Source organism: Sinocyclocheilus anshuiensis, unplaced genomic scaffold (genome assembly GCF_001515605.1).
Source record: "Sinocyclocheilus anshuiensis isolate Anshui unplaced genomic scaffold, SAMN03320099.WGS_v1.1 scaffold248, whole genome shotgun sequence".
Classification (NCBI taxonomy): domain Eukaryota; kingdom Metazoa; phylum Chordata; class Actinopteri; order Cypriniformes; family Cyprinidae; genus Sinocyclocheilus; species Sinocyclocheilus anshuiensis.
In genome coordinates, this window is record NW_015555734.1 from 192,758 (window position 1) to 206,426 (window position 13,669).

The 13,669-nt window shown below is 36.0% G+C and overlaps 2 protein-coding genes across 2 annotated transcripts; both read left to right on the top strand.

The window, feature by feature from the left end:
- The first annotated feature begins 1,885 nt into the window (after positions 1 to 1,885).
- On the top strand, positions 1,886 to 5,467 carry gra (granulito). The gene is made up of 7 exons (XM_016466404.1): positions 1,886 to 1,893; positions 3,794 to 3,873; positions 4,012 to 4,052; positions 4,178 to 4,253; positions 4,398 to 4,507; positions 4,638 to 4,693; positions 4,823 to 5,467. Exons 2-7 carry the CDS (start codon positions 3,801 to 3,803, stop codon positions 4,830 to 4,832), a joined length of 366 nt encoding a protein of 121 aa, XP_016321890.1. The 5' UTR covers positions 1,886 to 1,893; positions 3,794 to 3,800; the 3' UTR covers positions 4,833 to 5,467.
- Positions 5,468 to 6,647: 1,180 nt separating this feature from the next.
- LOC107672999 (uridine phosphorylase 1-like) lies at positions 6,648 to 11,907 on the top strand. The gene is made up of 10 exons (XM_016466398.1): positions 6,648 to 6,759; positions 6,872 to 7,398; positions 7,951 to 8,124; positions 8,284 to 8,334; positions 8,747 to 8,858; positions 8,949 to 9,107; positions 10,190 to 10,304; positions 10,469 to 10,678; positions 10,796 to 10,942; positions 11,193 to 11,907. The coding sequence occupies exons 4-10, from the start codon at positions 8,297 to 8,299 to the stop codon at positions 11,339 to 11,341; spliced, it is 930 nt and encodes a 309-aa protein (XP_016321884.1). The 5' UTR covers positions 6,648 to 6,759; positions 6,872 to 7,398; positions 7,951 to 8,124; positions 8,284 to 8,296; the 3' UTR covers positions 11,342 to 11,907.
- Positions 11,908 to 13,669: the final 1,762 nt, after the last annotated feature.

The following is a 13,669-nucleotide window of genomic DNA, read 5'->3' on the forward strand; positions in this document are numbered from 1 at the left end:
TTCTGATTTCTTTACACAGTACAGTCACGGTGCAAAAGGCTTAGGCCATTAGTATTTTCACCAAAAAAATAATAATGGTTTTAAGTCAGTTTATATCTTTATATCAATTTATATCTTTTGCTGTAGTGTGTCAGTAGGAAATATCAGTTTACATTTCCAAACATTCCTTTTGCCATTTATTGTAATAATTAATTATATTAATTATGTAATAATCCAGTGAGATTTTTGTTTGCACAGGGAGTCTGACAACAGCCAGTGCTCCACACAGAGATCTGATCTCGCCATCATCCAGTCTGTCCAGGAATTACATGAAGAAACAGAAAAAACTGACACAGACTAAAGCCAGAAGAACTGTGGCAACGTCTACAAAACACTTGAAGAAACCTTCCTACAAAGCTACCTGAAAAACTATGTGCAACTGCCTAGGACAAAAGCTGTTTTAAACAAAAAAGGTTGGGCGCAACAAATGTTGATTTGATTTAGTTAATTGAAGTTAATTGATAAATAAAATCTATGAAATTTTTGAAAGCATCCTCACTTTACAGCATTTTTACACGTGCGTAAAATTTTTCACAGTACTGTAGCTTTTTAGGAAGGTTTCTTCAAGCATCTTGGAGACATTGACAGTTCTGTATTTAGTCAGATTTTTTCATGTAATCCCAGACGGACTGGGTGAGATCAGATCTCTGTGTGGAGCACTGGCTGTTGTCAAACTCCTTGTGCATACAAAAATCTCTGGATTATTACAACTAATGGTAAAAGGAATGTTTGGAAATGCAATCTGATATTTCCTACTGACACACTAAGGCAAAAGATATAAAAATAACTGGCTTAAAAACATTTTTATTTTTTTGGTGAAAATACTAATGTCCTAAGACTTTTGTGTGATATATATATATATATATATATATACATATAAATGCCATAATAATGCATTCAAAATCCACAACAAATATACAGGGTTCTCTAGGCCTATGTTAAACGCAGCATTAAGCAATAATTGTCTAACTTAAGCAACTGAATCGTGCTTTTATGACTTACATTATGCATATTTTTTATGCATTATGTAGTTGATGCTTATTCCATTTTGTCAACCACAGCCAGCTGTTTGCAAACAATAAAGAAGGTGAAATAGTTTATCAGCATTCAGGTCTTTTTCTTTTTTTGCTTTACAGACTGTTCTGCTATATGTGCAGCTCATTGTCTTGGGACCACTTTCCAGGTGATTCAGACCACAGTGTAAACCACCGTATTTATATTAACAGCAGTCAGTCAAATACACTCGTACCAACAACGGCTTTTAACAATCAAGCAATCAACTGAGAAAGAATATGTCACTAGAGGAGATATGGGAGATTTAATAATTTAATGCAAAGAATATGTTAGTATGCACATCATTATTTTGTAGCAATGTGATTTACAATCAGGTAATGACAGAAGAATGTCAGGAATGTGCGAGTGCTGTGACAAACAACAGGTTGGTAAGTGAGGTCGTGCTTTTGGGTCACAATGGCCAGTGCAAAGGTTTGTGTAGTCAAGTAAACCCAAAGCTAAGGTGTGGGTGAGGAGTTGTTCACAGCAGGTTAGAAAGGGGGAACAATAAATGTTTGTTTATCAAAACCAGTTTGAAAAGTTTGTTTAGCAGGTGGTAGTCAAATCCCTGGACTTCTAACTTAATAAACTAGCCTAAACTGGTCTTAGCTGGTTTAAACTGGTCTCCCAGCCTGACCAGCTAAAGAAGTGGTCAGAACCCCTCTAAAACCAGCCTGCTGACCAGCTATGTCCAGGCTGGATGACCAACTAAAATCTTTTTTTTTTAGAAGGGCTTAAAGAAGTTTAGTGCCTTTGTTATGAACAACAACACACCATTCACACAGTTCACAAGGTGATCAGGTATTATTTCAGCAAAGAATACCTTTATGAGAATTTAAATAGCACAAAGAGCCCATGCTTAGTGAATACTTATATAAATCTAATGACAGAATCTTAACTAAAACCTTTTTCTGAAGATTCATACCCCAGGACTTAATTCTGTAGAACATTTTTTATATGCATATCATAATGTTGGCTCTAGTAGATCAGTCATTCTTGAGAAGTGGGACAAAACGGTGCAAAATTGAAAAAATAAGACCTTGTACTCAGACAAATGAAACTACATTAATGTATCTTATATGTACTAAGCTACTGAGCTATGCTTTGATACAACCTCCCAACTTTTCTCTTTTTTAACAAAATGTGCTTTTTTACCTTGGACTGTGTAATATCATTTATTCAAGAGTCACATTTAAGTGTTTTGATATATCACTGGAACACAAAATCTTATGGTGGTGACATTTGGCGGTGTTGACATATTTGGCATTTCTTTCACAAAACCAATGGAGTTCATGTAGTAGCCATTTTATTTTTTTCTGTTGATGCTGTTTTAAAGCTAATAGCAGTTACCATTGCTGGACCTGTTTTGTCCAACGTTTCAAGAATGACTGAGATATCTGACCTGTTTTAAGAGAGAGATAAAAAAAAAAAGAATTACAAAGAAACCAAACTTTTATACTAGCAAACTCAAACACTAGCTAACAATGAAAGATGTGGAAAAGTATATGTTAGATATCGTTTTGTGTGTATGTGAGAATGGGTGAGTTCATCCACAGTCATAATAATGAACGCAGGGATGAAGAGAGTCACGAGCTCAGACTGAATGAATGTGTTGGAAATGACAGACAGCGCGGTGACGGAAGCTGGATGCTTTATCAGAGAACGTGTAAGTTGCCATTATTATAATTATGCGTTTATTTTGGGCTAATTGTGTTGTGACATAATTCGGAGTTAAATTTTTGTCTCTCGTGAAGATGTTATGTGGTAAAAAAAAACAAAACTGGATTATCAAGGGAAAAGTTCGCAGTCGTCGTGGTTCGTGGCTAGCAGCTAGCACCGTTGATGCCGATTGAGTCAGAAGTTCACGCCACCTTTCTTTTCAATATTTTAGACGTATTTAACATTGGTATGTTGCCATTCTTTGTTTTTACAGTTCAACAGGACATGTTTGATGGTTTTCACAAAGTATATTTACCTGACTCATTCGTCGTGTGAGATATTAGCCAAACTGAACTGAGATTGATGTGGGTTGTGCGTGGTGATGTGCTTCAGGGAAGCTGCCAATATCTGTCATCTTTTCCATTTTTCCCCCGTTATGTTACTAAATATAAGAAGAACAGTTCTGAGTGCATCACCTGCCTTAGATTGGTGACCATCTGCCTCTCATGTAATGTACTGGACAGTTTATTTGTCTGATGTTAGTGTAAAACCGGATAATATTGTACACCATCCAGTTTAACTGTAATAAGAGGCCCAGAAATACCTGTTGCTGAGCTATAAATAACCAATAGCCTATTTACCTAAACTAAAATATGGCTTCTTGAAAAATTGATGTTAATATAATCCACCAATGCATGTAATCCAAATGACAAATGTTAACAGATGTACCTGACTTCATAATGGCATGAACAGAATATCATGATGTTCTGATATTAGGTCATAGTTTTTTCCACTTGTACTCAGAATTGAGCAGTTTATGGCTTTTAGACATGGAATAATTTAATTAGAATCAAATAAAAATCTGTGGCTGATTCTATAGTGGATCGCATCATTCTATATAGAGCCAGGTATAGCCCTGTAACTTGTCAAGAAAATTAAATAGGTGAAAATTAAATGTTGAAATGTGAAAACAATAACATGTTGACAATATGTTCACAATAATAGGTGAAAACAATAATATGTTGAAATGTTTGTCCTTAAGCAGAAAAATGGATGTCTCAAAAAGGATCATCAGAAATCTGGAACCAGCGAGACCACTGCGCCGTCTTAACATAAATCAAGGTACCAAACTTGAATGTGCATACTGGTTTCAATCTTTAAAAATGCAAATCAATGCATTTCAGTTGATGCCACTTTGATTATGTTTTTCTGTGTGTGTTGGTGTGTTTGTGTGCTTTTTTTTGGTTATCTCAATTATAGTGCCTCAAAGCTATGCTGAGATTAAGCCGGTAGAAAAGCCAGTAAGACCAATTTTAATATTTTCACGCTTTGGAATTTAATTGCAGCTGCTGGCCTCTTTTTTGCTTATCTTTTTCCTCTGAGAGAATGTCTTTTTTTGTCCGGTAACTGTTTTTACTGTGGACAGGACAACATTATTAAAGTGGAGCATTTCTATGAAATCCTGCATCTTCAAAGCACCAGCACCCAACCAAAGAAGAAAGGCAAGTGTCTGCTTCAGTATAAATTCCCTAAACGAATCAGGGAGATGATTATACCTGTAATTAGAAGAAAAACAATGCGTTGATAATACAGTGTTAAAGTAGATCTTATAATACTTTTTGTTGTTGTTGTTGTTTAAACTGTAGCCGAAAGAATTTGCTACACTCGGGACTTCCTCATCAAGTTGGCAAGTTGTCCAATGGCTAAGATGAAACCTGAGTTTTTACCAGAACATCCAATCGTTTTAGAGAATGGAGTGAGTTGAATGGATTTTTTTCCTTCAGATTTTGTGAAGCACTTGTTTGGCAAAATATGGTTTCTGTAGGTGTAAGATAATAAACACGTATTGCACAACGTTTCTAGTTATCATTTTTTACCCAATCTAGAGAACCAATGATGTGCCCAGATACTTCATCACCAACTACAACAACAATGAGGACTTGTAAGTGCATTCATAAAACTAATATCACAACCAGTGCAAGAGCTTGAGTTGACATTATTATTTTATGTGTTGCATTTTAATAGTTTTGCATATGATTTAACAGTTGTCCATTTATATTTCTTTTCATAGGGCTGCCTAATGTGGGGAATTTCTTTGTCTTTTTTTTTTTTTAATTGCCCTAAAACTGCACTGCATGGGGACCAAGTGGAAAGGGTCACAAGTTAAATTGGTAACTTTCAAGGTTATAAAGGGTAAAATATTTGTCTTAAGCTTTACAATGAAAACTGAAGGTTTGTAAAGACAAACATTAATACACCAAACAAAAATCTAAAAACTTAAACATTTCCAACATAGGTGTTCAATGCTTGTTCCTAACCAGTCCACAGTACAAAAAGTTAAATTATACTAACAGCACTGATGCCTTGGTCCTTGCAAAAGATTCCATATCCTGTTTTGTCATGGTAAACTCATTGTCCTTTCTTGACCATACACTTTAGTTTTACCTTATCAGACATTTGTGATGTCAAACTCAGGCTTTTGATCCTTGCCTAATGTAAGTTGTGTTACTACACTGCACTAAAACAGTTGTTCTGGATTCATGGTCTGTGGTGTTAAAATTACATTTTTGTGGATATTTGAACTTTGAAGTGTTTAAGATTGAAGTGCACCTTAAATAACAGACTGACTTCTAGCAAGTTCATATGCCTGAGTTACACTTAAAGGGATAGTTCACCCAAAAATGAAAATTTGATGTTTATCTGCTTACCCCCAGGGCATCCAAGATGTAGGTGACTTTGTTTCTTCAGTAGAACACAAACCGTTGCAGTCTGTCAGTCTTATAATGGAGGTGAATGGCTAAAACAAACAATAAAACAAAAAAAAACATACACAAACAAAACCAAATTAAACCCTGCGGCCAAATGAGATGGGTGGCGTTAATGCACTTATAAGTCTACGATATAAATACTGTTCAGTTTCTTGCACAGACCGATCGTTTTGTGTCTTTACACATCAATGTATCGTCATGAGACACAGAGTTTAATTTGGTTTTGTTTGTGTATGTTTTTTTTTTTAAGTTTTATTGTATGTTTTTGCCGTGATTCCCATTCACCTCCATTATAAGACTGACAGACTGCAACGGTTTGTGTTAAAAATCTTCATTTGTGTTCTACTGAAGAAACAAAGTCACCTAAATCTTGGATGCCCTGGGGGTAAGCAGATAAACATCACATTTTCATTTTTGGGTGAACAATCCCTTTAATAGAATCAGATTGGGAATGTTTTCATTTTGCTTAACTGTGTTAACACTGGACAATATAGAGAGAATTCATTTGACAATTATTGAGCATTTGGATTTTTTTTTTAAGGTACAGTAGGCTATTTTCACTTTTTGCAAACATTGCACTTGAAAATAGATCTCTTTCTTTGCACATGTATGCATATGTCTGAAATGTAATTAATTGCTGTGAAGTGGATTGGAGCACAGAATAAGTGTTTGTTACAGTACTGTAGCTTTTTCAGTATTATAATATTATTTTATTAAAGGTTACTAGAAAAAAAAAAGTTAAAATAATCGACCGCTCTGGATCTTATGCAAGGATATCTTTTTTTATTTCCCCTGATTTGCACATCTGGGCAGAGGCAATATTTGCTTTTTGTATCACACTGTAATTTGTCAACTTATTGTCTCAACTTGAAATTGGATTTATTCCACTGAATACACCCAGTAAAGAAACATTTCTTTTACTTGCTGCTTTGCTGCTTAATTATTTTATTTTCTTACATGTGTACATGTGTGATAAACACATACAGTTTTTATTTTACTTTATTTTTATTGAAGCAAAAAAAAAAAAAGTTACCCAACACCTATCCATGTGAAAAACAAATCGCCCCCTTAATTTAAAATCTGCTTGTGCCACCTTTAGCAGCAACCAAACACTTCCAATAACTGGAGATCAGTCTTTCACAGTGCTGTTGTGTGGTGGTCCACTAATCTTTGCAGAACTGCTGGGGGGGTTTGATCATGAGCTGCCAGTTTAAGATCCTGCCTCTGAAATTTAGTTCAAGTAAGGACTTTGACTTGGCCACTCCAATACTTTCATTTAGGTTTTTTTTTAAATTTTTTTTAAGATATTCGGAGATGGACTTGCTCCTATGCTTTGGATCATTGTCTTGCAGCGTAATCCTGTTGGGCTTGAGCTTCAACTTACAGACTGAAGACCTGTTTCTCTCAATTATTGCAAGTGTCCCAGGCCCTGTAGCATCCCCACACCATAGCTATAATGTTACTTTTGTGGAAAATTCAGAATTTTTTTTTACAAAATTCAAATGAGCCTTAATGTTCTTCTGGGTTAGCAGTGGTTTTGCCTCACCTCTCTTCCATGGATACCATTTTTTGGCCAGTGTCTTTCTGAGAATAAATTCATGAACAGTAACCTTCATCCATGCAAGAGAGGCCTGCAGTTCCTTTAGTCTTTTGTGACTTCCTGTATGAGTCATTGCTGTGGTCTTGGAGGAATTTTGGAAGGTCGGCCACTTCTGGGACGGTTCGCTACTGTGCCAAGTTTTTCAATTTGGAGATAAAGGCTCTCACTGTGGCTCTTAAGAGTTCAAGCTTTGTAACCCTTCCAGACAGATGTATTTCAATCACCTTCTTCCTCAGCATTTTCGGTATTTCTTTCACCTTTGGCATAGTGTGTTACTGGGTAAGACATTTTAATCAACTTAATGTTGTTGAAAAAGTTGTATTTGAGTGTTGATTTAATTGAACAGGGCTGGCAGTATCAGGCCTGGTTGTGTCTAGTCCAGCTGTACCGCATTATGCATGCAGTTTATGCATGCAGATTTGGGAATTAATAACTACATGGGCAAATACATTTTCACACAGGACCAGTTGGTATCAGTATCAGTTGACTTTTTTGCTTCATTAACATTATCATTTAAAAAAAAATAAAATATTTTGGGTTTACTCAGATTGCCTTTGTTTTATATTGTTTTCATTTCTGAAACAATTGCATGAGATGCATCAAACAAAAAAGAGTTCATAATGAAAAAATAACACAAATTATCAAAAGTTGGTGGAATATATCTATAGTTTATGTGATGTAATTTCAGGTAAATTTAGCAAATTGTGATAGTCCTCTCAATGTCAAAAGGTAGTAAAAGTAACGTCAGTGGTGCTCGCGCACCAGTATCCAGCCTGTACTGATCCTTTCTATGAAGGACTTCTCAGCTGTCCAATCCGTTGCTCCTACTAGTCCATTCTGCCGCAGGAGGCGGGGCTTGCGGAAAAACACAGGCTGCTGTCACGTACACCAGCGGCACAGCCGGATGTTTTACAGCAGCAGAAACTGACCGAAACCCATGGTATTTTGTCAAGTGACCTTGCCGGCGGACACTGCATCAGGAGGCTTATAAACGTCCATCTCACGGTAAAGAACATTGAACTTTGTTAAACTATTCTTTAATTAATACTGTTTAGTCGATTTTATTGTTAGGCAAAGTTGTTTATTATGCACAGGTTGAGTTGTTAAACAAGATGATTTTTTTTTACGTTGAAAAGTGATGGTCTGTTGATGTGTCCATCTCAGGAAAAAACTGAAAATGCCGCTGGGTGAAGAGAAGAACGGTGCGTGCGATAGGTACGAATGAAACAATCGTGTCTTCATTTTTTCCTTATTCTTTTGTTATGTGCATGGACTATCAGCCCTTCCGTTTCATATGTCATTCAGTAATTTATGTAGCCTAAGGGTTTCATTTTTGTTCATCAAACACTATATATCGCATTGTATAAATGACAGATTCATTCGCTGGACACAAATGTTGTTCCACAAGAAAAAGTTTCATTTAGTTCCATGAGAAGCGATACAAAACGGAAATCATATGTTCGTCTGAGCGCCCTTCTCACGACCCCTGTGTTACATAGTCCTGACAGTTATTACGTTATATCGTGTGGTTAAAGTGTTACTTTAAACAGTTCTCCTAACAGTGGGGACAATAACCAACAGCTGTCCTGTTTCATATAACTGCCAAACTTATATTTTCCCTGCATAGGTCCATATATGTGAACAATCCCCATTTAGACTCCATGAAAGATGACATCCTTTACCATTTTAACTTGGGAACATCCACTCACGACTTGCCAGCGATGTTTGGAGATGTCAAAGTAAACTTCAATTTGTTTCCATACTAAAATCTTACTCGTTTAGAATTATCCAGGTCTGTCTAACTCACTTGGTTGTACGTTTTGTCTCAGTTTGTGTGTGTAGGAGGAAGTCCATGGAGGATGAAGTCTTTCACTGAATACATTGCCAAAGAACTGGGGCTATCAGAGCCGAATGCTGAATTCCCAAATATATGTGAAGGAACCGATCGCTATGCCATGTACAAAGTTGGACCTGTGCTGTCAGTCAGTGTGAGTGAACTCAAACTCATCCACATGAACAATTCCATTCAAAAGACTAGGGTCAGTAAAGGCATTTACAATGTTACAAAAGATTTCTTAATTCAAATAAATGCTGTTCATTTGAACTTTTTTATTCATCAAAGAATCCTGATCAAATCTAGTGCGGTTTCCACAAAAATATTAAGCAGCACAACTGTGATAATAACAAAGAATGTTTATAGAGTACAAATATGCATATTAGAATATGTTTACGTGCACTAATTTTCCTCAATTTCAGATTCTGAAGGTTCTGTTTATATGAATCCTAAACATTGCAATATTCTTCTCATATTTGTTTACATGTGCGTTACATGTATTACAAAAAAAAAAACGTCAGCATATATATGCAGTGCCCCCACTCACCATGATCTGTGTAATCTGTAGGTATTTTTGAATCCAATTAGACGCGTTTACATTCTTAATTTTTTTCCCCTGTGGTTCAGATTATGTCAGGTCAACACCACCCCATTTTTACTTGGATCAAGCTCAGTCAGACTGATTGTTCACATGAAACTTTTTTTAGTCCGATTGAGCCATCAGTCGATTATAAACCGTATTTTGGTGCATTTAAACATAGCTAGTAAGACTGGAGTAATGACTTCAGCTTTGCAATCACAGGAATTAATTCGATTTTAAAATACAGTGGGTACGGAAAGTATTCAGACCCCCTTAAATTTTTCACTCTTTGTTATATTGCAGCCATAACTTAAATGATTTTAGCAAATGGCTGCAATATAACAAAGAGTGAAAAATTGAAGGGGGTCTGAATACTTTCCGTACCCACTGTATATTCAAATGGAAAAGTTATTTTAAATTGTAATAATAAGTTACAATATTACTGTTTTTACTGTATTTTGATCAAATAAATGCAGCCTTGCTTTCTTTCAAAACCACTCTTACTGACCTCAAACTTTTGAATGGTACTGTAGTGTTTTTGTGTATCAGTGGCCATCAAACACCTTTAATTATAGTGCCTTTGTCTGTACCTTCAAGTGCATAATTGCAAATTAAGTTTGTCTGGATGTTAACATAAAATTTTTTCTGTGTTCTAGCATGGCATGGGCATCCCATCTATCTCTATAATGTTGCATGAGCTTATCAAGCTCCTGTATCATGCCCACTGCACTGATGTCACTGTAGTGCGCATCGGAACGTCAGGCGGAATAGGTACACTGCTTTTACCATTGAACTGCTTAATCAAAAGGGTGTTTTCATGCTTTCAAAATCAACTCCAACCTCACCCTGATGTTGTAAAACCATGGGATTTTTTTTTTACTAATTTCCTGACTCATTGTTTCCTGACTGAGCTGTTTTTTTCTGTCTTTTGTTAGGTTTAAAGCCAGGTATTGTGGTGGTTACCAAACAGTCAGTGGATTCTGTGTTCCAGCCTCGCCTTGAGCAGATCATCCTGGGAAAACCAGTGGTCAGGAGCACAGAACTCGATGCGGAACTTGCAGAGGAGCTTCTTCAGTGCGGCAAAGACCTTGCAGAGTTTGAGACTGTCATTGGTAACACAATGTGCACCCTTGACTTCTATGAAGGTATAAATATTTTAAGACTTTATAGAATCAGTGTCAATTGTGAATTGTCAATTGCAGTGTCAATTTTTTGCACAGTTGGGTTTGTTGCATTTGAATGAATGCTCTGTCTTGGTACAGGTCAAGCTCGGCTGGATGGGGCCTTCTGCTCGTACAGTGAAGAAGATAAACAGAGCTATCTTGTTGAAGCCTATGCCGCTGGGGTTCGTAACATTGAGATGGAGTCATCTGTGTTTGCGGCCATGTGCAAACTGAGCAATCTTCGAGGTATGTCATTTTTAATACACCATTTACTGAGCGCAAGTTTGTGATATTTCATTGCTTGTTTAGGTTAATACAAAAAAAGCCTTTATGCATGGGAAATGGGTGCTAGAGGTTTATGATCTTTTATTGCAGTTTGTCTGTTTTAGCAGACTGATTTTTACCTCTTGTCACACATTAAACCTGCTGATGTTGTTTATTATGGATGGGTTAAGGTAATGTGATAATATTGAATTTTTTTTTCCTGTTTCTTCAGCTGCGGTTGTGTGTGTAACGCTGTTGGACAGACTGAAAGGAGACCAGCTGACCAGCTCTCATGACATCCTGAATAGCTACCAGCAGCGACCTCAGGTCTTGGTTGGACATTACATCAAAAAGAAGCTGAATGCCTATAAGAAAAGTTAGTTTGAAAGCTTTTCAAGAAAGCTTTTACAAGAGTCCCAGGTGAAGGTAGGGAAAAGTATAGTGCAGTTATTTGAATATATGGCAAAGAAGCAGCTCTTATAAGTTTATCAAAAGTGACCAAGATAACAGAAATACCTTTGAATTTTTCTACAGTTTAATACTGCAATTACTAGCATGCTCATGCAACCTCATGCCTTGAATGTAATACCTTAATTTCCTCGTTTTAAATTGGTAATAGGCACATTATGTTATAACAGATATTTATTATTGTTTTAAAAGGCACTGTATTAAAACTACTCCTGATGAAGTAGTTGTGTAAAAGGGAAAGATTTTATAAAAAAAGAGAGAGAACTAAGCGGTTTTAGCACTAGTTACCTTAAAAGGGTCCAAGGAGCATTTTCAAAAAACAATAAACCTCTGTTTGTTGGTCTATGGTTATGTTACAAACAAATTTTACTGTAATGTTCACAAATGTCTTAAAATTAAATTTTCACAAATTGATTAAATATTGCATAATATTTCTCCTTAAGTTTGCTATGTTTAACATTGAAAGTATTATTTTATTTCCGTAACTGAATGTTTTGTTATACAAGATTCTGACAAATAAAACCCAGAGATGAAATAATTTAATAAATGAAAGTTGTATGTAGTCCAATTTCAGTCTTATATGAAATAAATGCAAAAAAATAAAAATAAAATACCGTGTAGAAAGTGTTAACAATGTGTCAACATTAGTATATCAAAAGTCAATATCAAGGTCAATTAGGAACATTAGAATATTAAAATAATCAGATGTAATAAAGAATATTAAAGGGGTCCTATTATGCTCTTTTACAAAGTCTTGATTTTGTTTTGGGGGTGTACTAGAACATGCTCTCATGCTTGGTGGTTCGAAAAACGCATTATTTTTCACATAATTTACATTATTAAAATACCTTTCTCCCCATCCTGGCACAAACGGCTCGATTAGTTCCGGCTTTGATGAAGGTCCGCCTTCCGAAAAACAAATTTCTCCAAATATGTTCAGATGAAGAAACAAACTCATCTACATCTTGGATGGTGTGAGATTGAGTAAATTTAAGCAAATTTACCATTTTTGGATGAATCATTCCTTTAATCGAAATGTATGGCTGAGTCTCAGAGACTGCTGAGTTGCCTTGACAGCATTTATGTTCGTATTCATGTGACAAATTTTGCTGCATACATTTTTGTCTTTTTTTTATTAGAATGGTGGTTTTGATATTCATGATTGTATCTAAAAAATTATCCTCAAATCATACAATGTCATAATTTTAACATGTTGCTGAATGATTTCCCAATTACAAAAATGTAACATTCTTTAAGTTTGACACTCAAATAAATAACATAATTTGCACCCTTTGTACAGCATACAAGACAAATAATCTCTTTCCTCCATCTCAGTGTTGACACAAAATTGGTTGCATTCACCAATCTAAACTGTTCAACCCTGTTACTCAAATTATTGTATGAAAAATTGCTCAAACACATCTCTCATAAACCAACATTTGGTCCCGAAGTGGCTTGTCCATACAGTGAGTGACTGCCTAATAAAAAAATAAGTTGATGGTAGCCATTGACTTCCATAGTATTTTTTCCATACTATGGAAGTCGGAGGCTAATGTCAACTGTTTGGCTACCAACATTCTTCAAAATAAATCTTTTGTATTCAACAGAAGAACTTGAGGGTAAATGAAGAGTAAATGATGACAGAATTTTAATTTTAATTTTGGGGTGAACTGAAGCAGTTGCAGGAATTTATGACAAAGAGTGGTCATTGTGTGCATGTGACAACAATATCACAAATTCTCCACAAATGTGGCTTGTATGGGAGAGTTGCAAGAAAAAAGCCACTCCTCAAGAAAGGTCACATGCAGTCACGACGGAGCTTTGCCAAAACGCACCTTGAAGATTCTGAGGCAGATAAGACTAAAATTTAATTATTTGGTCTCAACACCAAACGATATGTCTGGCAGAAATCCAATACCATCCAAATAATACCATTCCTCCAGTAAAGCATGGAGCTGGTAATATCCTGTTATGGGGGTGTTTCTCTGAAGCAGGAACTGGAGCACTTGTCAGGATAGAAGGAAAAATGGATGGGGCAAAATACCCTCAAATTCTTGTGGAAAATCTGCTGCCCTCTGCCAGAAAGTTGTCAATGGGAAGAAGTTTTAGCTTCCAACATGACAATGAGCCAAAGCACACAGTGGTTGAAGGAGAAAAAGGTGAATGTCCTTGCATGGCCTAATCAGAGCCCAGACTTAAACCCCACTGAAAATCTGTGGAATGACTTGAAGACTGCAGTCC

Excerpts from the sequence above, each read along its gene's own strand:
- gra (XM_016466404.1), top strand. The coding sequence starts at position 3,801 with ATGGATGTCTCAAAAAGGATCATCAGAAATCTGGAACCAGCGAGACCA. Across the intron at positions 3,874-4,011 it reads CCGTCTTAACATAAATCAAG|TGCCTCAAAGCTATGCTGAG; the intron begins GTACCAAACTTG and ends TCTCAATTATAG. Across the intron at positions 4,053-4,177 it reads TTAAGCCGGTAGAAAAGCCA|GACAACATTATTAAAGTGGA; the intron begins GTAAGACCAATT and ends TACTGTGGACAG.
- LOC107672999 (XM_016466398.1), top strand. The coding sequence starts at position 8,297 with ATGCCGCTGGGTGAAGAGAAGAACGGTGCGTGCGATAG. Across the intron at positions 8,859-8,948 it reads CGATGTTTGGAGATGTCAAA|TTTGTGTGTGTAGGAGGAAG; the intron begins GTAAACTTCAAT and ends GTTTTGTCTCAG. Across the intron at positions 10,305-10,468 it reads CGGAACGTCAGGCGGAATAG|GTTTAAAGCCAGGTATTGTG; the intron begins GTACACTGCTTT and ends GTCTTTTGTTAG.